We start from the raw sequence: 23857 nt of genomic DNA, 5'->3' as shown, positions 1-23857 counted from the left end.
TTGTTTGGTTTGATGTATTAAAGCATTGCACAATTTTTAAAAGAATTGTTTGTTTACAAAAATACCCTCATAAACAGTCTATCACTTTATCTTTTTTTTAAAAAAAAAAACATATATTGAGGAATGTTTTTATATGACAAAGGATTTAAAAAATTATTTGATTTATCTACCTATATTGTTGTGTAGAACTGAATATTAGTTTATAAAAAGAAAATATGCTAAGTATTTATTTATCTACTAGGGATATAATTTTATTTCCCACTTTCTTGGATTTAGGCAAAGAAAGTTTGAATTAAAAAAATAAAAGGAAAATAAGTTGATTACAAGTGCATTTCATTACGTAGTTGTAGGGTACAGATTTATAAATTTACAATGACGAAAATGATGTTGTATAGATATAAATAGTTGGAGCAATGTCAGTATCAAATTTTACATCAAACTTGCATTAATATAATAGCATAATTTATTTAAGCATAAATTTTGAAGGGCAATTTTGTCTTTAACTAAACTAATGCATGCATTAAAACCCCTTGTATTCTTTTAATACCATAGTTTCCTATGCATTAGTTATGCATAGGATAATACCAAATATGATGTATAATTATACTTGCATAACTAATGCATAAGTTCAAAAAGTGTATCAATCAAAGTATTATTAATACACAAAGCTAATGCATGCATTATTTTATTTAATGCATCCTACCAAGCGATCCCCTAATATGAGACAAATAAGGTAAAAACTTCTTTTCCTGAATACAAGTACAGTATTGTTTAAACAATCTCAACGTAAAACATCTAAACCCTACAGTAGGACATTATCAACCTGGAAACAAAAGCAAAACCAAGATTTAAAGTTTATGGGTTTTAAATTTACACCAAACCCATAGCTCGTTAGTTACTAGGGTTCATAGCTCGTTAGTTACTGGGTTTGTCCGAACCCGTAGATAACACCCTCCCTCCGCCCCTGCCTGGAAACACAAGGAAAAGACAGCAATAGCAATTTTAAGTAAACCCTCAGGCCGTTTGAAGGTTTTTTTTATCTTTTATTCAGCAGTACACATGATACAGATTATTATAGTCATTCACCATATCTAACCTCTGGCAATCTGCAATAGTTCTAAAAAAATTAAAAATACAAGAAGCTCAAACACTGATTATCAGCAAGAGATGGGATAAGGAAATCCCAAGGTTACATCTACAGATTAGCTAACACAGAAATGCCTATCTTACACACTATCCTAGTGAGACAACCATCTGTATATCCTCTAACTAACAGTATAACTTCTCTTGCATACATGTCTATACAGAGGACAACATGCAAATCAGAACAATTAACAAAGCTCGTATGGGTAGCAAATCTTGACTTGTAAATCAAGCATCACTGTCATCACCTCCTCCATGTTTTTCTGCATCATCACCACCTTCAGCTTCATCCTCTTCTTCCTCATCACTCATGTTATTTATTACTTCAGTGATTATTGCCTTCACCTCTGCTTTTCTGTGCATCAAATCCACATCAAAGTGGCTACCTGAAATAAAGCCCCAGTAAACAAGGTTAGAAAATGAGAGATCAGTACAACAGATTCTTGAATAGCAGGTAGAATGAGTATTTGAATAAACGCACCTAGTTTCCTGATAATATCAGATAAAGTTGCCTGCATTCAAGTAGTGCAAGAACATGATCGGTGTGAAGCTCAAGCACTAATTTAAAAGTTCAAAAATAAAAATAAAAAAATATTGACTTTTATGTTTGATAAGCAGTAAAAGAAGTATGACTTACAGTGTTAAAATCAACTTCTTGAAGAATATTTGCTACTACTGCATGCAATTCTTCTTTGGTGGGCTCTGCTTTGGCCTTCTTTACACTTTTCCCTTTTCCTATTCCAAATGGTGAGACAGTCAAAAATGTGTAAGATACATAAAACTAACAAGAGAATCTGTGTTTGGTATAATAATCTGTAAATCCCAGAATACGGATGGACATCACGATTCTGGACAATCATGACATTAGAATACAGCACATAAAAATACTCATTTTGAGAAAAGGAGAAGGCAGTGTATCCTGAAACATCACTCTTCACAACAATATCTCGAAAAACTAACTGAAGCTCTTTAGTTTCTCACCATAGAGAAGAATGGAAGCACATATATTATACTAGTATTAACTGGGGGGGGGGGNNNGCACTTGAGATATGATTGTGCACCGCTTAGGTCGATCTTTGACAATAGCAGGTGTGACATAAATTGGGGCAATGCATTGAACAGTTAGGCCTAGAAGTGTGGTTTAGTTTGCTCGAGGACGAGCAAAGGTTTAAGTGTGGGGTGTTGATAATAGGTGAATTTGACTATAATCACACCTTAAATAATCACCTTCTTGTGTATTTTTAATGCTAAAAGTGATAACAAAATGCTCTTATTAGTGCTTTTCATGATGTGCAGGTGATATATGTATAAGGAAGGCTAAGGAGCAGTTTTGGAGTCAAAATTGATGAAAAAGAGGCCAACTGTGAAATTTCCCAAGTGAACCATGCAAAACAGGCCGAAGATTCAGAGCACTGGGTCCACCGCGGTTCCACCGCGACCGCGGCAGAACCGCGGTGGGAAGCAGCTGCAGAACCTCAGTGATTCCGCGAGGGTGTTTGGCCGCGGTTCTACCGCGACCGCGGCAGAACCGCGGCAGGCGCAGAAACTTCAGGGACCAAAGTGTCAATTACGGGATTTTTAGACCTAAAACCTATTTAAAACATTAGACTTCGCCCAAGAGAGGCATGTATTGATTTTTAAGGTTTCTTAGCAAGAAAAACCATTGTGAGAGAGTACTCTAAAAATCTTTCTTCTTTTCTTTTGATTTTTATGATGAATTCAATCTTAGTTTATTTTCCCATAGCCATGAGTAGCTAAATTTCTTGTCTAAGGTTTTGATGGAACCTATTGGGTGATGAACTTCTTGTTTATGTGAATACAAAATTGCCAGTTTAATCTCTATTTGTTCAACTTCATGTTCGTTGTAGTTAATTGACAGGATCCTCAATTAGCTGTGCCTATTTAGTGTGCATAACTTGGAAAAAAATGCATATTTAGGTTATTGTTGAACAACACCACTCCTAGATTATTAGAGGAATCTATAATTGCGGGTTTAAAGGCGAGATTAGGGATAACGAAGCCTTTGGTGTAATCTAAAGTGAATCGTGCTAAATAAAGTAAGCTAGTGTATCTTGGAAGAGTGCAATAGTAAATTACTGTGAGTACTTGGGAGAGATTTGCGGTAAGATTAGCGTTCATGATTTATAGAGATGTGTGGGTAAGTTTGTATGAGCATAAACAGAAGGGATTCCATCAATAGGGGAAATCATTGCCTTAGCGTTTCCTCATAATTGTTTACAACCTCATTAGTTTAGTTTACAACTATTTAGTTACTTGCAAACTAGTCGTTAAAGAACACTCAACTGAGATTTGAATATTTGGGAAACTGGTTCTGAAGAATTAGTGGGTCTGAAGATAGTAGTTGGTAGGTTAACTCTCTGTGGATTCGACCCTGGGCGTAATACTCGGGTTATATTTGCAACGTCCGCTTAGTCCTTTTTACAAGGCATAGTTGGGCGTGATCATTAGTTATCAATAAAAACTTCAAAAAATTCTAAAAGGATCTAATTGTAAGAGTATACCGTTACATTATATATCATACTATAATATTTTATTTTATTTTTGCATTTTTAATTTGCCCCTCACGCTGGATAAAAGCTTAAAGCAAATTAAAAGGGAAAAGGCAAGTGAATTTACGTGTAATAAGTATACTATTATAGTATATTATATACTATTACAGCATACTATTACAGCATATTGCATATTATTACAGTATACTATAACAATATAATGTATACTATAATAGTATACTGTTGCAGTATAACTATATACTCCTATAGTATATTATATACTGTAGCGGTATACTGTTAGGTAACTGTGTTCTTCTTCAATTATTACAATATACCGTTGCAGTATATTGTAAACTATAATAGTATACTGTTGCAGTATAGCTATATACTCCTACAGCATATTGTATACCGTAGCGGTATACTGTAGCTGTGTTCTTCTTCGATTTTCAACTGAAAATTTCGATCTCGACCGGTCGTTTTGAGCATACGTACTTCGCTCGCCAGTTCTCGGGCAAGTCTAGCCCCGTATGATGTATTATTGTCACACCTCCCTTTTCACCTCTACACCCCGTAAAGAGTATAATAAAGGGAGTTTTTCCAATTAAAGGATAATCGAAACGAGATTCATTTTATTAAGAGATTCAGAGTCGCCACTTGGGAGATTTATGGTGTCCCAAGTCACCAGTTTGGATCCCGAATCGAGGAAAAGGTTTGACTCTGTTTAACAGTCGCGAACCAGAAATCCTAGTAAGGAATTCTGTTAACCCGGGAGAAGGTGTTAGGCATTCCCGGGTTCCGTGGTTCTAGCACGGTCCCTCAACTGTTATATTTGGCTTAATTATCTTATTTTAAACAATTATGAACCTATGTGCAAATTTTAACTTTTTAACCGCTTTTATTCATATTTTTAAAGAGAATTGCAACGTCGTTAAAACACGTCTCGAACCACGTCACATAAATGCACCCGTGATTTTTGACATATTTTAACTTCGTTGGGGTTTGGATTTGGGTCACATAAATGTGCACCCGAGTTTAGGAAAGTAGATTATTAAAACACGCGCCTAAAGTGACTAACGTGTTATTAACTTTGCGGGAGGCCATGAAAATTCGCTAAATGGCACGTCCCAAATTCTAAATATTTTAATATAAACATTTNNGGGGGAGTTACACACCTTCCTTTTGAGAAACCTTTGCAGTAGACTTGCCTGATTGTTTCTCGCCTGAAGATTTTTCCTTCACAGATTCAGTTTCTTCTTTTTTAATTTTCTTTTCAACTTTTTGTTTCTTGGGTTTAGATATTGAATCAGCAGCAGCACCTTTCTTGGAAGCTGAACTAGAAGTCTCTTTGGTAGATTTTGATGAGCTTTTCAAAGACTTAGCAGGGCTGCCCTTTTCTAGAGCCTTAGACTTCTCTACAGCTTTACTCCCAGAATCCTTCTTTGAACTCTTCTTTGAATAAACCTTCTCATGAGACTTGTCATTGGGTTTCTCTTCCACTTCTTCTTCCTCTTGTTCCTCATCTCTATCAGAAGCCGTCTCTTCCTGATCACTTCCTTCTTTAGCAGCTTCATCGTCGTTCTCAGAGTCATCTCTAGTATCTGATGGTTCATCATCAGCTTCTTCTTCTTCTTCAATTTTTGATGACCGCTTGCGCTTCACCCCAACATCAGATTTCTGATCCTTCTGCTTTGGACATGACAAAGAAGTCAGACAACCTTTCAGCAGTCAGAGGACTATGGCAGACATTCATGGAAAAATTAAAAGCAAAACATCCCCTGACAACAGAAACATCAAGATTTGCTAACATGAGCTGTCAAAACCCATAGATGTTGATGTATAACTGCCACATAAATTGTTTAGAAATACTGACAAAGCGAGAGGCATAACATATATCCCCTGCCAATGATTGAATCCAACAGAAAATATAAAGCAGTGCCTAAATTTCTCTTCGAAATGTAATTCAAGTCTTAAGTTACATACTTCTTAATACACATGGATAATTTAGTTGCTTCAGTTGAATAATGTACATATTTTGCTAGTTCTCACCAAAATCATGATGACAAAAAATCACTAAAACTCAATGTTTCTGATACACTACATCTTTTTCTTGTCCCAAAAGTTTGAACAGATTCTCCTTGGGTAGAGTGTAAAGGCAAGGAGTTAAAACTGATTAATTGACTAAATGTACACTATAGAGGTTATTCCTGTACCATCATTTTATTGTCTTCATCCAAAAAAAAAAAAAAAAAGTTATGCTTAAGTTGCCCAACCTATTTACTTGTGCAAACCAAAACACTAGTTGCCCACATATCCAATGGCCGACAACCAGTCCATAAAGCAGACTTTCAAGTTTCAACAGGTGGATCCAAGCTATAGGCATCATGGTGTGTACTTTCTTCTCAATTTCTTTTATTACATATTTTCCATTTCACATTTCAACTATGGAAGGGGTTTGTTGCTACCAAAAGATATAGTTACAGCTGTGAAGCGTGTGTACCAACATAAGTCTTAAAACAGACTATTCGCAGGAAAGGTAACCTTGTTGGTTTTGATTGGAAAATGGTAGAAAACTTTTTTCAATTTTCCAAACTTTGTCTGTTCTGGTTTTTTTTCAAATACCAAACTTTTCATCAGAACTTAAAAAAAATTCTGCAACTTCTTTGAAAATTAAAAAAACTATTTTTTGTAGTTTTCTAGTTTTTCCCAATAGTAGTTTTTCAATTTTTAAAAGAAGTTGAAACTTTTCAAACACTAGAAAAAGATTCCCTTCTTTTCAAAAACGTGTAAGCAAACAATGCCTGCACAATAATTCACTCCTCCAACCAAATGCCGCCAATAATATTTCAGCGTGCTCAAAATGACTGATAGCCAGTGTCAACAAATGGTGAGGACCAGACTGTAGCTGGCTCAACTAGTCATGCTACAAAAGAAGAAAGGCAACAAAAAGAGACTGATACCAAATGCAGCTTGACAAGCTAAATGATCTCTCTAGCAGTGTTGCTGCCAATTTATTTTTTTGTTCTTCAATTCTTCTTCAGTTGTTGTGACTGCCAAATTTTTTTTGTTCTCCAGTTCTTTTAATGGCACCAAAAGAAGATAGGAAAGATCCGACTTGGGCTTAATGATAGTGGACTACAAGAATTTGACAATCTTGTAGAAGAATAGGATGCTCATTTTGTGCTTTCATTGATGCTACTCTTTAGTTTTTATATTGAAGTATTGAACATTTGCTTATAGTTACATGTGTTGTCTATCCAACATCTATTTTAGTATTTTTGTTAATTCCGCTTCACTTCAAAAAAGCGAGCGCTTCGCTTCTTGCTTCGCGAGAAAAGAGGCTTGTCGCTTTTCCTCGCTTCACGCTCTTCACAACACCGCTCTCTAGTAGTAGAGAAGAGTTTAAACTGGAGACAGGAAACAACACAGAACTGGAAATAGGAAGGAGAGGAAGCACATGCTAGGGTAGTCAAAGACTTGTTTGAGGTGACACTTGTTAATTCTAATATGCATTAAATCCACAGTGCAAATTACAATGTAATTAGTGTTTCTTAACCAACGTCATAGTGGCACTAGTTAGCATGACCCTTAACAAATATCTTACTTCATTTCCATCCCCTCTCTTAAGCACTTAGGTTCATTTAGATTGTCACTTGTTTGAAGCTCAGAGGAATTAATTGCAGTTATCAGCTACAGCAAGTTCTAGCTACTCTTAAACATTGTCATTAGCTGAATGTGCCAGTTGGAACGATTGCCTTAAGAAGAGAAGGATGAGATTGAGAGAGAACCTTTACTGATTTTCCAGTAGCTTTATCTGAGGAACCTGTGCTTTTGGCAGTTGTGCCCTTCCCCTTTTGCTTCTTACCCTTCTAACATTAAAAAGAACACAAAAGTTACAACTTCACAAATATTAAACAAATTCTAACAATTAAAGAATGTCAAGACAAAAGGCAACTCCTCAAGACAAGAAGATTAGCTGATTCAGCTATATACCTGTTGCTTATCAGCAAGCAAGGAATCTGTTGTAGGATAAGGAGATTCCAGAAATTCTAATAATTTCACTATGAGCTCATCCTGAAAATTGATACAAGTAAAATGATTGATCGGGAAAAAACTAGGTAATAAAATTTGCTGCAGTGGATGACACAGTTGACAAAGACCCATTTGCAATACATGCCTTCTTTGCAGCAGATTTAATCACTGGAATATTGAGGACATCGCAAAAATCCAGTAGCTTCTCCTTAACACACTTGTCCAGCCTCTCTTTGACCTTCCCCCTTTGTTTTTCCTGCTTGATAAAATAAAGGCAAATGATAATCTGATCACACATTCAATTAAGGGATCATTTAGTAACTTGATGTAATCACTTGATTACGCCCATTTCACATGAAAATAAATAAAGAAAGCAAAAGGAAGATTCAATCACAAGATAGAAAAGAGATAGGTGCAAAAGTACCTCATCTTCAACCCAAACAAATCCTGAAAACTGCCCTATGTTTTTCTTCAAACTATGTGCCTGCAGAGGTAAAATGCCAAAGACATCATCAAAGCCTTACAACAAAACAAGTGAAGACCAAGCCCGGTACACATAGCCCCCCACTCCAACCCCCAAACAAACATGCGCACACAGTTGAAGATGTCAAGCCATGAGAGATAGCATCTCTAGTTGTAATTTTCAGGAGTTCATAATTAAGAAGATGATGATGACCTTTGTTTTCTTGCCATAAAGAATATTGTGTAGTATCTGCAGGTTGTCATCAGGTTTTCTCTTGGATAGTTTATAAGCCACTGAAATTTTCAAAATATTGAAGATGTCAGAGATAGGAAATCAAGCTTCAATATCACACAGCTATAATTAAGTAAATCATAACATTGGACTCATAACTAGATAGTATGCAGTATCTGGATCAACAGATAAACAAATAGAAACCTTTTGTAAAGATTTACATTTTTATTTATACAAGTAAACACTGCTTTACTTAAACTAGGTTCTTCGTGATCCCTGTGAATCAAATTAAATGAGTTAAACTAAAGATCGTGTATATACCTACTTCCGCGCACTACTTGTCCATTAAACCAAGATCTATGCAAGAAACCCACTGAAAAATACACCAAATGTGTACAAAATCAAAATCCACAGAATCAATTTAATCTCTTCAAAAGATAGAAACACCATCCAGTTTTTTATGAAGGAAACACCATCCAGTTTGTATACAACTTCCATAAGTTTCAAGAATATAAACAATGTTTTCATCCAACAAACTCCTCAACCATTATTTTCAATATTTTCTTCCACTATCACTAATATAATATATAGGCCAAATTGAAATCATAATTCCACATCCAATCAAATACAATCACATAAAATAAAACAGAAGGAGTATGTCAAAGTATCAGTCAAATTACAATCTCAGAGGCATTCACCAAGTAATGACAAAAATCCAAATATCTTTTTTTTCTTCTTTTTGCCTAGAAGGAATCAAATTGATTAATCAATCATTAAACAATAAATAAATAGTAGAGCATAACCCTTTTAAGAGGGAAAACAAAGTGCTCGAGCAGAAGTGAAATCATACCATTCGGGATGTCCTTCAGCTGAGTACCACTACCCTGCATTTAAACACACTGATTCATAAAAGGAAATTCGCATCATAACTGAAATTGCATATCAAATATTTACACTGCCAAAATCTAAAAAGATACTGCTGAATATTACTTAGGAAGTCATGACGATAAACAAGAAACGAAACCTTGAATTTGATATCAACTGAAAAATAAAAAATCAAGAATTTTAGAAACAGCACATTAAGAATGATACCTTCCTAATTGACAATGGCTTAGGCGTCGAACTTCTAGCACCTGAAGACTCGGAGTAACGCTCCACAGTTTTCCGTTCCCTTGTCGGCCTTGAGCTTGGTGTCAGTGGCTCTTCCGTACTCTCCTTATTTTTTTCCTCACTTTTGCTACTACTTTTCTCTTTGCCCTTCTTCACTGGTGTTTTCACTTGCTTTTCCTCCTCCTCTGATTCCTCTTTTTCCTCCTCCTGCTCTGATTCGTCTTCTTCCGCTTCTTTTTTGTCTACTTCCTCTTTGTCTTCTTCTTTCTCGTCCTCATCTTCGGCTTTAATTTCATCTTTTTTCTCCTCCTCCCCTGCTTCGGTTGACTTTTTCTCTTCTTCTTGTTCTTGTAAGGAAGATTTCTCCTCCGTCACCTCTTCTGGTTTCTGATCTTTCTCTGACGCCATAGACGAAACAATACTACTGAGCAGCAGTGAACGAGTGGTAAAACCCTAGTTTGGGGTTTTTGGTTTTGGGGATTGTTCTTTACTCTGTAGGAGAAGATTGAATGTAAGAGAGAGAGAGAAGTTTCAAGATACAGATCTAGAACTTGAAATGTTCAGAGGGAAAAGGCGGGCGCAATTTGGAATTGGAGATGCTAAAAATACTACTCCTTCCCGAAGCTCGAAATTTTCGTTTGGGATTACAAAATTCTAAATTGGGAATTCCCGGTATATGAAACGGTAATTGCCCGCCTATCCTTTTTGCTTTTTTCACTTGTGGGCCGGTAAGTGCAGATCCGAGTATGCTTGAAATAGCGTGGGGTTTTGGGGTTTTGACACAATTATCCATAAAAATAAAATTATTTATCATTATTCACTCATTTGTGGAGAATTTTTTCTTTATTCTCTAATTCTTTTTTATTTCTATGCTTCTTTTCTTTCTTTTTTTTCTTTTCTCATTTTCTTTTTCCTCGATTTCTTCTTATTTTTTTCTTTTTTCCTTTTCTAATTTTATTTAACTTCTTTTTTTATATTCTTTTTCTCTTCATAATCTAATTTCATTTACTGTTTTCACTATTTTTATTATTCTTTTTTTATACTATTACTAAAGAAAAATCAAATTGTGTACCAGTTAAATGTAGGTAATACAACCAAAAAATAGTAACTAACATATGATACCAGTATAGTATATAGGTATACCAACGGGGTATACAATTGTACGCACAGAGTTTAAAAAAAATTAATTCAATTATTAAACTGAATTGATATTAGTTGATAATAGGTGAATTTGACTATAATCACACCTTAAATAATCACCTTCTTGTGTAGTTTTAATGCTAAAAGTGATAACAAAATGCTCTTATTAGTGCTTTTCATGATGTGCAGGTGATATATGTATAAAGAAGGCTAAGGAGCAGTTTTGGAGTCAAAATTGATGAAAAAGAGGCCAACTGTGAAATTTCCCATGTGAACCATGCAAAACAGGCCGAAGATTCAGAGCACTGGGTCCACCGCGGTTCCACCGCGACCGCGGCAGAACCGCGGTGGGAAGCAGCTGCAGAACCTCAGTGATTCCGCGAGTGTGTTTGGCCGCAGTTCTACCGCGACCGCGGCAGAACCGCGGCAGGCGCAGAAACTTCAGGGATCAAAGTGTCAGTTACGGGATTTTTAGACCTAAAACCTATTTAAAACATTAGACTTCGCCCAAGAGAGACATGTATTGATTTTTAAGGTTTCTTAGCAAGAAAAACCATTGTGAGAGAGTACTCTAAACATCTTTCTTCTTTTCTTTTGATTTTTATGATGAATTCAATCTTAGTTTATTTTTCCATAGCCATGAGTAGCTAAATTCCTTGTCTAGGGTTTTGATGGAACCTATTGGGTGATGAACTTCTTGTTTATGTGAATACAAAATTGTCATTTTAATCTCTATTTGTTCAACTTCGTGTTCGTTGTAGTTAATTGACAGGATCCTCAATTAGCTGTGCCTGTTTAGTGTGCATAACTTGGAAAAAAATGCATATTTAGGTTATTGTTGAACAACACCACTCCTAGATTATTAGAGGAATCTATAATTGCGGGTTTAAAGGCGAGATTAGGGATAACGAAGCCTTTGGTGTAATCTAAAGTGAATCGTGCTAAATAAAGTAAGCTAGTGTATCTTGGAAGAGTGCAATAGTAAATTACTGTGAGTACTCGGGAGAGATTTGCGGTAAGATTAGCGTTCATGATTTATAGAGATGTGTGGGTAAGTTTGTATGAGCATAAACAGAAGGGATTCCATCAATAGGGGAAATCATTGCCTTAGCGTTTCCTCATAATTGTTTACAACCTCATTAGTTTAGTTTACAACTATTTAGTTACTTGCAAACTAGTCTTTAAAGAACACTCAACTGAGATTTGAATATTTGGGAAGCTGGTTCTGAAGAATTAGTGGGTCTGAAGATAGTAGTTGGTAGGTTAACTCTCTGTGGATTCGACCCTGGGCGTAATACTCGGGTTATATTTGCAACGTCCGCTTAGTCCTTTTTACAAGGCATAGTTGGGCGTGATCAAATTTTGGCGCCGTTGCCGGGGAGTTAACGAAATTATCAATTGTCATTGACAGAAATACAAGGATTCTTATTGTAGTCAGTCTTCTCTCTACCAACTTTTTCATTGAAAATTTGACGGTTGTTGATCTGGGTGCGCAGGTGTATGCCTAGAAATTCTACGAGGACTGGAGAACTACTTGAAGGACTCTCAGACCCCGAGAAGACATTCCGGGCATTGAATCGTGCCAACAAAAGACTTTAACAATCCCAACAAACACACCAATTCGAAATTGACATGGGCAACATAAACGATCCCAACGGGAACGTCAGGAATGAGCAATTGGCACCTCCTGTGCCTGAGGGTGCACTATATGACTGCGCACAACCCACAACAGACAATTTGGCCACTGCCATTATTGTGCCCGCAATACAAGCTGAATCGTTCCAGATCACAAATAACATGCTACACTTGTTGTAGAACAAGGGACTTTTTTCTGGGACACAAACAGAAGATCCTCAGCAACACTTAAAGAACTTCCTGTCTATATGCAAAACCCAAAGGCAACCCAACGTGACTCCGGAAGCAATCAGGCTATTATTGTTTCCATTCTCGGTGACAGGAGTTGCTCAGGTTTGGCTAAACTCGCTTCCCATAAACTCTATAGCAACTTGGGATGAGTTGGTCAAGCATTCACAACAAGTTCCATCCGCCCAACAAAACTGCTCAACAAATTGATGAGATTGTGAGCTTCAAACAGAAACCAATCGAGACACTACACGAGACATGGGGCAGGTTTAAAGGAATGTTGGTTATGTGTCCTCACCATGGTGTTCCAGAACAGATGTTGGGACAACGGTTTTACATGGGACTGTCAGACAGCTTGAAGAATATCGTTGATGCCTCGGCTGGTGGGGCATTCTTGAGCAAGACTTGGAGAGAAGGTCAGAATTTGCTCGACAAGATGGCGCAGAATTCGGGTTGGACATCTAGGAATGCACGTATCACTCCAGTGGTGCACTCAGTGCCTCTTGATCCTTCTAATACAATGGCTGAAAATATGGCGACTCTCTTGACACAAATGAGCATCCTCACCAAAAAGGTGGAGGAATCAGGGCAGAAGCAACAGGTTCATATAGTAGATACTACCAATGGGGGCTTGTGCACATCTTGCATTAGCCAGCCAATTGGTAATCCTTGGAATACAGAGAATGATCATCATCATCAGCACCCTGAAGATATGAACTATGTGGCTAACTATGGGGGTCAGAGGCAAGGTAATCAGAACTGGGGTCAGCAGACTCAGCAGCAGTACAGGCCACCTCAGCCACAGTATAATGCCGGAAACATGGGAGGCATGAGACCCCCCAACAACATGGCACCGTATCCTAGACCACAGGGGTACAACAATCAGCAGCAAGGGTACCACCCACCTCAGCAACAGCAGGGTGGAAGACAGGAAGACGGGTTTGCAAGACTTGAAGCAATGATGCAGCAGGTTATTGGGTCCAATGCTAAGATAAATGAAAGGGTGGATGCACATGATGCAGCTATCAAAAATATTGAGGTACAAGTGGGCCAGATTTCAATGTCACTTAACAATCGTCCTCAAGGGACATTACCAGCAGATACCCAAATCAATCCAAAAGATCAGGGCCCAAAGCAGCTGATGGCGGTGAGTCTTCGGAACGGTAGGGATCTAGATGTTGAGCAAGAGAGAGCTCGAGAGAACATACAGGCTGAGACACTCATTCCAGTGCCCATTGAGCTGGATGAGTCTACGGGATTGACAGAGGTAACAGTCCAGCCCGCTCCGGAAGAAACAAATATGCAGCAAGAGACTGAGGCAGTAGCTGAGCCAGTAGTTGAAACAGTAGCTGAGAAAGAGAAATCTCAAGTGATTGGGAAGAAAAGACCTCCTGCACCATTCCCACAAAGGTTGGCCAAACATCAAAAGGAGGAGCAGTATAAAAAGTTCCTGGAGATGCTCAAACAAATCCAGGTAAACATTCCACTGATTGAAGCTTTAAAGGAGATGCCGGGATACGCTAAAATGATGAAGGACTTGATGTCTCGGAAATTTGATTTTCAAGACTTGTCGACAGTGACACTTACTCAGACCTGTAGTGCAGTGGTATCTAGACCTGTTGCTGAAAAGCTATCTGATCTAGGTAGTTTTACAATTCCATGCACTATTGGGAACTATGCCTTTGCTAAGGCACTCTGTGATTTAGGGGCCAGCATTAATCTCATGCCCCTGGTTATTTATAAGAGGTTAGGCATTGGGAGAGCTAGACCTACCTCTATGTTGTTGCAGCTGGCCGACAGAACTGTTAAGCGTCCATTTGGGATCCTTGATGATGTGCTTATTCAGGTGGGGAAATTCGTGTTCCCTGCAGATTTTGTAATCTTGGATTGCAAAGTGGATGAAGAAATTCCTATAATTTTAGGACGACCTTTCTTGGCCACGGGGAGAGCTTTGATTGATTGCGAGACTGGGGAGCTTAAGATGAGGCTCAATGATGAAGAAATTATATTCAATGTGCAGAAATCGATGAGGCGACCAAGTGAGTTCGCAAATTGTTCTCTTATTGATGCAGTGGATGTAATTGTAGAGTCTGATGATGAGGCGTTGACGGTTGAGGATCCCCTTAATGCATGCTTGACAAATTTGGATGAAGTGAATGGTGAGGATTTGGCGGAATGGGTGTTGGCACTGGAAGGTAGAGGGTTCTGGGAGAGAAATCTGGAGTTTGAGCCCTGACACTTAGAAAAGAGAGAGACCCCTCCAGCTAAGCCATCCATCGAGGAACCCCCTAAGCTGGAACTGAAGCCATTGCCAACCCACCTCAGGTATGAATTTCTGGGTCCTGACTCCACATTACCTGTTATTATCTCATTTGGTTTGTTAGATGTGCAGGTTCAACAGCTTCTACAGGTACTAAGGGAGTGCAAAACTGCCATTGGGTGGAACATGGCAGACATCAAGGGGATCAGCCCCGCCTACTGCATGCACAAGATTCTGCTGGAAGAGGGGCACAAACCTTCCAGGGAACATCAGAGAAGGCTGAACCCGAATATGAAGGAAGTGGTGAAGAAGGAAGTGATAAAGTGGTTAGATGCGGGAATCATTTTCCCAATCTCTGACAGTAGCTGGGTTAGCCCAGTTCAATGTGTGCCTAAAAAGGGTGGCATGACGGTGGTAAAGAACGACAACAATGAACTTATCTCAACAAGAACAGTCACAGGCTGGAGAATCTGTATGGATTATAGAAAGTTGAATCTAGCCACCAGGAAAGACCACTTCCCACTTCCCTTCATTGATCAAATGCTGGATAGATTGGCAGGGAGGTCACACTTTTGCTTCTTGGATGGGTACTCAGGGTACAATCAGATCTCCATTGCCCCTGAGGATAGAGAAAAGACATCCTTCACATGCCCGTACGGAATTTATGCCTTCAGGAGGATGCCCTTTGGTCTATGCAATGCACCCGCCACATTCCAACGGTGCATGATGGCCATATTTACTGACATGGTAGAAGATATAATGGAGGTGTTCATGGATGACTTCTCAGTGGTGGGGAACTCATTTGAGGACTGCCTAGTGAATTTGACGCGTGTGCTGAAACGGTGCATCGAGACTAACTTGGTTCTGAATTGGGAAAAGTGCCATTTCATGGTACAAGAAGGCATAGTCTTGGGGCACCGGGTGTCAAGCAAAGGAATAGAGGTTGATAGAGCAAAGGTTGATGTCATAGCAAAGCAGCCGCCGCCAACTTCAGTCAAAGCCATAAGAAGCTTTCTTGGACATGCCGGATTCTACCGGAGGTTCATTAAGGACTTCTCCAAAATCGCCAACCCTCTCTGTAAGTTGTTAGAGAAAGATCACCCTTTTGTATTTTCTGATGATTGCAGGGTAGCTTTTGAGGAGTTGAAGCAAAGGCTGGTCACAGCACCCATAATCGTTGCCCCCGACTGGGAGCAACCGTTCGAATGCTAGTGACTACGCGGTAGGGGCAGTGCTGGGCCAGCGGAAGGACAAACTGATGCACCCAATCTACTATGCTAGTAGGACGCTGAGTGGAGCCCAGTTGAACTACACAGTGACAGAGAAGGAGATGCTAGCTGTGGTATTTGCTTTTGACAAGTTTCGGTCGTATCTGATAGGATCCAAGGTAATCGTATACTCTGACCATGCAGCTCTTAGATACTTAATAGAAAATAAGGACTCTAAGCCATGCCTGATTCGTTGGGTGTTGCTACTGCAAGAGTTCGATCTTGAAATTCGTGACCGCAAGGGCACTGAAAATCAAGTCGCTGATCACCTATCACGACTTGAAGGAGCTGAAAATGTAGTAGAAGTGGAGGAAATTCTGGAAACTTTTCCAGATGAGCAGCTGCTCATTACCACTCATCAGGAAGCGCCTTGGTATGCAGACTATGCTAATTACCTGGCTAGTGGTATTGTTCCTCACGACCTGTCATCGGTCCAGAGGAAGAGATTCTTTCGTGAAAGCCAATGGTATTACTGGGATGAGCCCTACTTGTTTAGAATATGCCTTGATAACATGATCCGGAGATGCGTCCCCGAGATCGAACAATCTTCTGTCTTGCAGGCTTGTCACGCTTCAGTGTATGGCGGTCACTTTGGAGGAATCAGGACGGCAGCTAAGGTGCTAGAGGCCGGTTTTTTCTGGCCAACAATGTTCAAGGATGCTCACTTATGGGTCAAGGCCTGTAACGAATGTCAACGCACCAGGAACATTTCCCGGCGTCACGAGATGCCCATGAACCCAGTTCAAGAAGTGGAAGTGTTTGATGTTTGGGGGATAGATTTCATGGGTCCCTTAGTCAGCTCCTATGGCAATAAATACATTCTTGTTGCTGTAGATTACGTGTCCATGTGGGTGGAAGCTGCCGCATTACCCACCAATGATGCTAAGGTGGTAGTCGGGTTTCTAAAGAAGAACATATTCACCCGCTTTAGGACACCGCGTGCAATTATTAGCGATGGAGGCACTCATTTCTACAACCGGGCCTTCGAGAAGTTGTTGGCTAAATATGATGTGCGCCACAAGGTGGCTACTCCGTACCACCCACAGACCAGTGGACAGGTTGAGGTGTCCAACAGAGAGATCAAGAGCGTATTGACAAAAACTGTAAATGCTACAAGAACTGACTGGTCAAGGAAGCTGGATGATGCGCTATGGGCTTACAGGACAGCATTCAAGACACCAATTGGGATGTCACCATATAAGTTGGTATTTGGGAAGGCTTGTCACCTACCTGTAGAACTGGAACATAAAGCGTGGTGGGCACTGAAACAGCTGAATTTAGACTTGGAAGCTGCGGGCACGTCAAGAGTCACGGAATTACATGAGCTAGAGGAGTTCCGGTATCTTGCTTTTGAGAGCACAAGGCTATATAAAGAGAAAATGAAGAGGCTTCACGATCAGAACATCATTGAACGAAATTTCAAACCTGGAGACAAGGTACTACTTTATAACTCAAGACTGCGGTTATTCCCAGGAAAGCTAAAGCCAAGGTGGTCTGGACCATTTCGCGTGGTTGAGGTATTTCCATCCGGAGCTGTGGAAGTTGCTACTGAAGATGACTCTCGTACATTTAAAGTCAATGGTCAGCGGTTGAAATTGTATATGGGCATGAACGAGCCTAAGAAGATGACAGCGCTGCATTTGAATGAACCCCAGAGGTCGAGCGAACCTTAATATTGCTCACATGAGTCGTGCCGCGACGTTAAATCAGGCGCTACGTGGGAGGCAACCCATGACATTGTTGTAATTGTAACCTCTGTAACCTAAAAAAAAAAAAAAAAAAAAAAAAAAAAAAAAAAAAAAAAAAAAAAACTGGGTGTTAGAATCAGAGAGGGGCCTCGACCATGGTTCTACCGCGACCGCGGTGAAACCGCGGTCGAAAGGCCTCGCGGAATCTCAGTACCGCGGTTCTACCGCGGCAGAGACAGACGCGGCCAGGTAAGTACTGTTTTTTTTCTTTTTCTTTCCTTTTTACACCCTCACAAAACCCCCCTTCCTATTTCCCCTCTATTATTTCCGCCCCAACCCCCATCCCCTTCCTTTTTCTCTCCCTCTTCATCAAATTTCTTCTTCTTCTTCTTCTTCCCCAAACCTCCATTATCAACCCCCTTCTTCCCCAAACCTCCATTCCCACACCTCCCCTCCTTCCCCTCTTCGACTCAAGCAAGTTATTCTTCTCTTTTAAGTAGTGTAATTTGTTAAATTATTATTTTTGCTTAAACCCTAGTAGGAGTAGTGTAGTAGTTTGAATTTGTTTGCTTTCTTTTATGTTTGCAATTGTTGTAATTGTTGTAGTTGATGTTTATGAGGTTGTTTGGTGCCAAATTAATTGGGTCTCCATTATTACATAATTGTGAAATTGTTTTGGTGGGATGGAGGCCTAAACTAGATTTTTGTGGTGTAGTATGGTATTGGGTCATGTGTTGGCCGAGAAATTGTGGCACTATGTTGTATATTTTTGGGGTGTTTCAGCCAACCTAGGTTTGGGATGTTGTAGTTGATGGTTGTTGATGTGTAGTTGATTGTTGTAGGGTGGTACTTGTTGTATGGTGGTATTTGTTGTAGGGTGGTATTTGTTGTATGGTGGTGTTGTATGTCATGGGTAACATTGAAAGGAATAAGTGTGGGGTGTATTATGCCAGAAGTGGTAAGAAAATTATGGAGCTATTTTGGGGGTTGTTATGAGTGAAGTAAGGGGATATATTTGGTGTCATTGGGTGGTGAAGTCTGAGTAACCATCTTATTGGCACTAGCTAGGGCATATGTTGATGGTTTGTTTGATTATTTGCAGGTCCAATGGCTCCCAAAAGGCACAGGCGCTCTGGAGGCACATCCCAACGACCTGCGTATGATGAGTCCAGATTCCAATCGGAACTGGCAGAGGACGAATTCAACGCCAAGGCTACCAAAACTTTTATCCATGAAATCCCGATTGATCGGGCAGCCCTCCGAGCCGAAAAAGTGGAGATGTATGAAGAGATACGGAGGCGGGAAATAGAGTTCCTATTTGCTGACCCTGCACCAGTTAACAAGATGCTGGTTCGTGAATTTTATGCCAACTATCCTTTGAATTTGGGTAGGGAGGTGATTGTTCGGGGTATGGTGGTCAGTGCTCAAATTCAAACAATTCGCCGGGTGTTGCGGCTGCCTCCATTCACCAGTGACGTCGACTATTACCATGACAGGCCCGGGGTGACATGGGAGGTCATGACGGATGTACTTTGCACAGGAGGGAAGCCCATATGGATACGTGACCAAATAACCCTCAACTCTAACTCTTTCACTCACTTGGCCAAGTGTTGGTTGACTGTTATCTGTAGCAGGTTCCTGCCATCCAGCAATACCACGGACGTGAACTTCAATAGGGCACTGTTGACTTGGTGCTTTGTGACAGGGAAGGATTTTGATGCGGCACGGGTAATTGGAGATGAAATGGTCTTACGGGGCCCGCTGCTGACAAAGGGATTCTATTTCCCTTCCTTGGTGACCACATTGTGCTTGATGAGAAACACCCCTACCAACCCTGCTGATGGGGATTTGCCTCCCAAAGCAGCTTTCAAAGCTTCTAGCATCAGAGTGGGCAGGGGCACCCGCACTACAATTGAGATTGATGATGAGGAGGATGATCCGGTCCCTGTTGCACCGTCCAGGAGGTCTGTTGACAGTGCCGGGCCCTCTCGGCGCCCCCATTCTGGAGCAGACCTATCACGCTCACAGTCCTCCCGGCCTATGCTGCGCTCCTTGGAGGAAGAGGTCGCGGATCTCCGCACCTCGGTGGATGGTCTACACACGCGGATGGACGCCATGTCACAGAGGCAGGCTAGATCTGAGAGCCGGTTTATGGCTTGGTACGCGCATTGGGGAGGGCATGCCATGTAGACCCCAGCACCGTCTCCGACTCGGATTGAGTCTCAGGGAAGTCTTCTCACCCTTCTGCTCTTTACTTTATTAATATGACATGGGGACATGCCATGATTTTAAGTGTGGGGTGGGAGACTTGCTCTAACTGTATATTGTAATGTATATAGATGTTGTTATGTTGTAGCATTAGATGTGTTGTACATATGTGAGTGTGTTATATTAGGAGTAGCTGACTTGGCCCAACGACGGACACTTGTTGACGGGTCTCTTGAGGGTCAAAGTCAGATATATAAAAAAAAAAAAATGTAGAGGACTCTTCCTGATGACGGACTATGTGGGCAGTACTCTTGAGGGAAGTAGTCCATGTAGAATTTTTTTTTTTTTCTTCTTTTAGGTAGTGTAGTACCTCCCCCTTGGTTTTTCTTTTGACCACGGTTCTTTTCCAAGGGTTTTTCTTGAACCGGGTTAGGTAGATTTTTCTTTTGTAGTGTTAGGATTAGATGGGTGAAGGTCAGAATGTAACCTCAAATGTGCACACTTGCAAAGAAAAAGAACTTGAGAGGGGACGTCTAAGCTTGTTTGTGGACTCATAATATATGTCTTAATTTTGCACATCTTGTCTGGCTTGAACACTCGTATGATTGTTGATGAACTGATTCGGAATGAGTTACATGCTAAGTGTGTGTGAGTTGTTACTTGCATCCTATGCCTGCATATGATACCTAGAACTTGCCCTGTGTGTTTGCAAAGCAAAATAGAAGTCATTTAGTTTTAGAGATGATTGAGGCGCTTCTTTGTGCAACCCTTTATACTTGAAAATCCACCTGTGCATATTACCATAGTTAACCCCTTTGAGCCTGAAGCCTGTTCTTTGATAACCCTATAATAATCTAAATCGTTGTGTTTGAATAAGCTCATTGTTTGAACCCTTACCTCCTAGAAGCACTTAATCACTAAAGAATATACAAAAGTCAAAGTGTGGGGTGGGAGAGAACTAGTAAAAAAAAAAAAAAGAGAGAGAAAAGGGGAATCAAGAATGAAGGTTCTGGTTGGTAAACTGGCAGTGTACAATAAATCTGAAAAAAAAAAGAGAAAAGAAAAGAAAAAAAAAAGAAGAAGCTAGTTTTACCTAACGAAAAGTGGGGGTCACTAGTGAAACAAAATGTGAAATAATGATTGGGTTGAGCATGAAGGTGAAACAAAAGGAAGTTTGTATTAAAAGTGCTTAGGAGGGTTAGTCACTATATCCAAATATATCCTACCCGTCCCTTAGCCTACATTACAACCTATAAAGACCTCTTGATCTTTGACTGAATGGCTCGATTAGTGGAGTATTACACTAGGGCCAAGCTTATGGTGTGTCTATGTGGCATGTGAATGCTCTTTGCTGAGAGTGAGTGAATTCTTTATATATATATGGTTCACTGGTTGTTGAATTTTATGTGTGTGGAACTTCTCTCAAATTTTGTTTATGTGAGGGCATGTGACTCAGAAAGAAAAAGTGAGTCTTCACTTTTGTTAGAGTAATTAGAGTTGGTACAAGTGTGTCTGGGCATAAGAGTCTGCATCTAAGATATGATTGTGCATGCTTAGGTCAATCTTTGATAATAGCAGGTGTGACATAAATTGGGGCAATGCATTGAGCAGTTAGGCCTAGAAGTGTGGTTTAGTTGCTCGAGGACGAGCAAAGATTTAAGTGTGGGGTGTTGATAATAGGTGAATTTGACTATAATCACACCGTAAATAATCACCTTTTTGTGTAGTTTTAATGCTAAAAGTGATGACAAAATGCTCTTATTAGTGTTTTTCATGATTTGTAGGTGATATATGTATAAGGAAGGCTAAGGAGCAGTTTTGGAGTTAAAAGTTGATGAAAAAGAGGCCAGCTGTGAAATTCCCCAAGTAAACCACGCAAAACAGGCCTGAAGATCAGAGCACTGGTTTGACCGCGGTTCCACCGCGACCGCGGTAGAACCGCGGTGGAAGACGGCTGCGGATAAATTCAGAATCAGAGAAGGCGTTTGACCGCGGTTCGACCGCGACAGCGACAGAACCGCGGCGGAACAGAAAACTTCAGGGACTAAAGTGTAAAACACGGAATATTTAGACCTAAACCCTATTTAAAACACTAGACTTCGCCCAAGAGAGAGGCATGTATTGATTTTTAAGGTTTCTTAGCAAGGAAAACCATTGTGAGAGAATACTCTAAACATCTTTCTTCTTTTCTTTTGATTTTTATGATGAATTTAATCTTAGTTTATCTCCCATAGCCATGAGTAGCTAAATTCCTTGTCTAAGGCTTTGATGAAACCTATTGAGTGATGAACTTCTTGTTTATGTGAATACAAATTGCTAGTTTAATCTCTATTTGTTCAACTTCGTGTTCGTTGTAGTTAATTGACAGGATCCTCAATTAGCTGTGCCTATTTAGTGTGCATAACTTGGAAAAGAGTGCATATTTAGGGTATTGTTGAACAACACCAATCCTAGATTATTAGAGGAATCTATAATTGTAGGTTTAAAGGCGGGATTAGGGATAACGAAGCCTTGGGTGTAATCTAAAGTGAATTGTGCTAAATAAAGTAAGCTAGTGTATCTCGGGAGAGTGCAATAGTAGATTACTGTGATTACTCGGGAGAGATTTGCGGTAAGATTAGTGTTCATGATTGATAGAGATGTGTGGGTAAATTTGTATGAGCATAAACAGAAGGGATTCCATCAATAGGGGAAATCATTGCCTTAGCTTTTCCTCATAATTGTTTACAACCTTATTAATTTAGTTACAGCCATTTAGTTACTTGCAAGCTAGTTGTTAAAGAACACTCAACTGAGAATTTGAATATTTGGGAAGCTGGTTCTGAAGAATTAGTGGGTCTGAAGGTAGTGGTTGATAGATTAACTCTCTGTGGATTCGACTCTGGGCGTAATACTCGGGTTATATTTGCAACATCCGCAGAGTCCTTTTTATAAGGCATAGTTGGACGTGATCAAATAACAATATAGAAATTTTTGCTAATTGTCTATACATTTTTTTATTTGATGTCCCGAAGGAACTATTACACTCATATTGCACATCTAATTCAATATAAAACATTACACAAATTTAGCTCAAAACTTAGTTCTCGGGTATTTGCAAAATTTAATAAAGTAGTCGTGTAAAATTATGCATCAACTATATTTTCTTGCACGATAAACCAAGTATTGTACTATCCAATCTTAAATTATTTGTCGTATTTTTATGTTATACGCCTTTAAAAAAAAATTAGAAAGTATTTTTAATTATTTTACCTTTATTTATGTCTTATTGGTATTTAAACAATCATGATATTACCCCACAATTAAGGTGTTTGTAGTTTTAAAGAATCATTACTATTTAGGATAAAATTAAAAAAGAATTATAATTGTCTTGAACTTCTAAACTGACAAATAATTTGTGATAATTATTTTTATAAATCACGACAAATAATTTAAAACAAAGGGATTATGACTAAACGAACCCGTATTAAATATGAGGAGTCAACACATCGATGATGACTAAGTCAAAATGGCAAAATTCCAATCACGACTCATGTTAAGACAAGTCGGATATCACTTAGTTTAACTCAACAATTCTATTTTTTTTTTTTTTTTTTTGGTTTACCATTAGTGTTTGATATCTGTATTAGGATCCAGAAAATCCAAATGTACATCGTGTAAGACCATTAAATAGCTAACGCTCCCTATTAGATTTTTTCTAATTTAGAGCTCGAACTCAAAATATTAAATGAAAAGTGAAGGGATCATATCTAGCTATTCAACTATAATCATTTGAACATATAATTCAAGTATTAACAAAAGAGAAAAATCATACTAAAATAAAGAAACACGGAGTAGAAAGTTTCTTAGCTATCACGATCACGCTGTGAGCGTTTTTGAATCGTCAAAATTGACTAGACCAATTATTTATTAGACCAGACTTGTCTCATAGAAATATCATATAT

The 23857-nt window shown here is 39.3% G+C and overlaps 1 protein-coding gene across 4 annotated transcripts; it reads right to left on the bottom strand.

Moving 5' to 3' along the window:
• Positions 1-1000: 1000 nt before the first annotated feature.
• LOC109236651 (protein DEK-like) lies at positions 1001-10210 on the bottom strand. Of its 4 annotated transcripts, none has more exons than XM_019402844.1 (11): positions 9469-10210; positions 9227-9260; positions 8359-8438; positions 8107-8166; positions 7828-7938; positions 7644-7724; positions 7439-7516; positions 4826-5339; positions 1781-1878; positions 1625-1655; positions 1001-1529 (listed from the first exon to the last, which is right to left on the bottom strand). In XM_019402844.1, exons 1-11 carry the CDS (start codon positions 9892-9894, stop codon positions 1372-1374), a joined length of 1671 nt encoding a protein of 556 aa, XP_019258389.1. In that variant the 5' UTR covers positions 9895-10210; the 3' UTR covers positions 1001-1371. The 4 variants fall into 4 exon arrangements, with proteins under 4 accessions (XP_019258389.1, XP_019258387.1, XP_019258390.1 ...); XM_019402842.1 differs by having other exon boundaries at positions 7439-7519; positions 9469-10209; XM_019402845.1 differs by having other exon boundaries at positions 4826-5336; positions 9469-10209.
• Positions 10211-23857: the final 13647 nt, after the last annotated feature.

Source organism: Nicotiana attenuata, unplaced genomic scaffold, assembly GCF_001879085.1.
Source record: "Nicotiana attenuata strain UT unplaced genomic scaffold, NIATTr2, whole genome shotgun sequence".
In the NCBI taxonomy this organism is placed as follows: Eukaryota; Viridiplantae; Streptophyta; class Magnoliopsida; order Solanales; family Solanaceae; genus Nicotiana; species Nicotiana attenuata.
The sequence above is the reverse complement of the archived record's forward strand: the minus strand, read 5'-3'. Positions and strand labels throughout refer to the sequence as shown.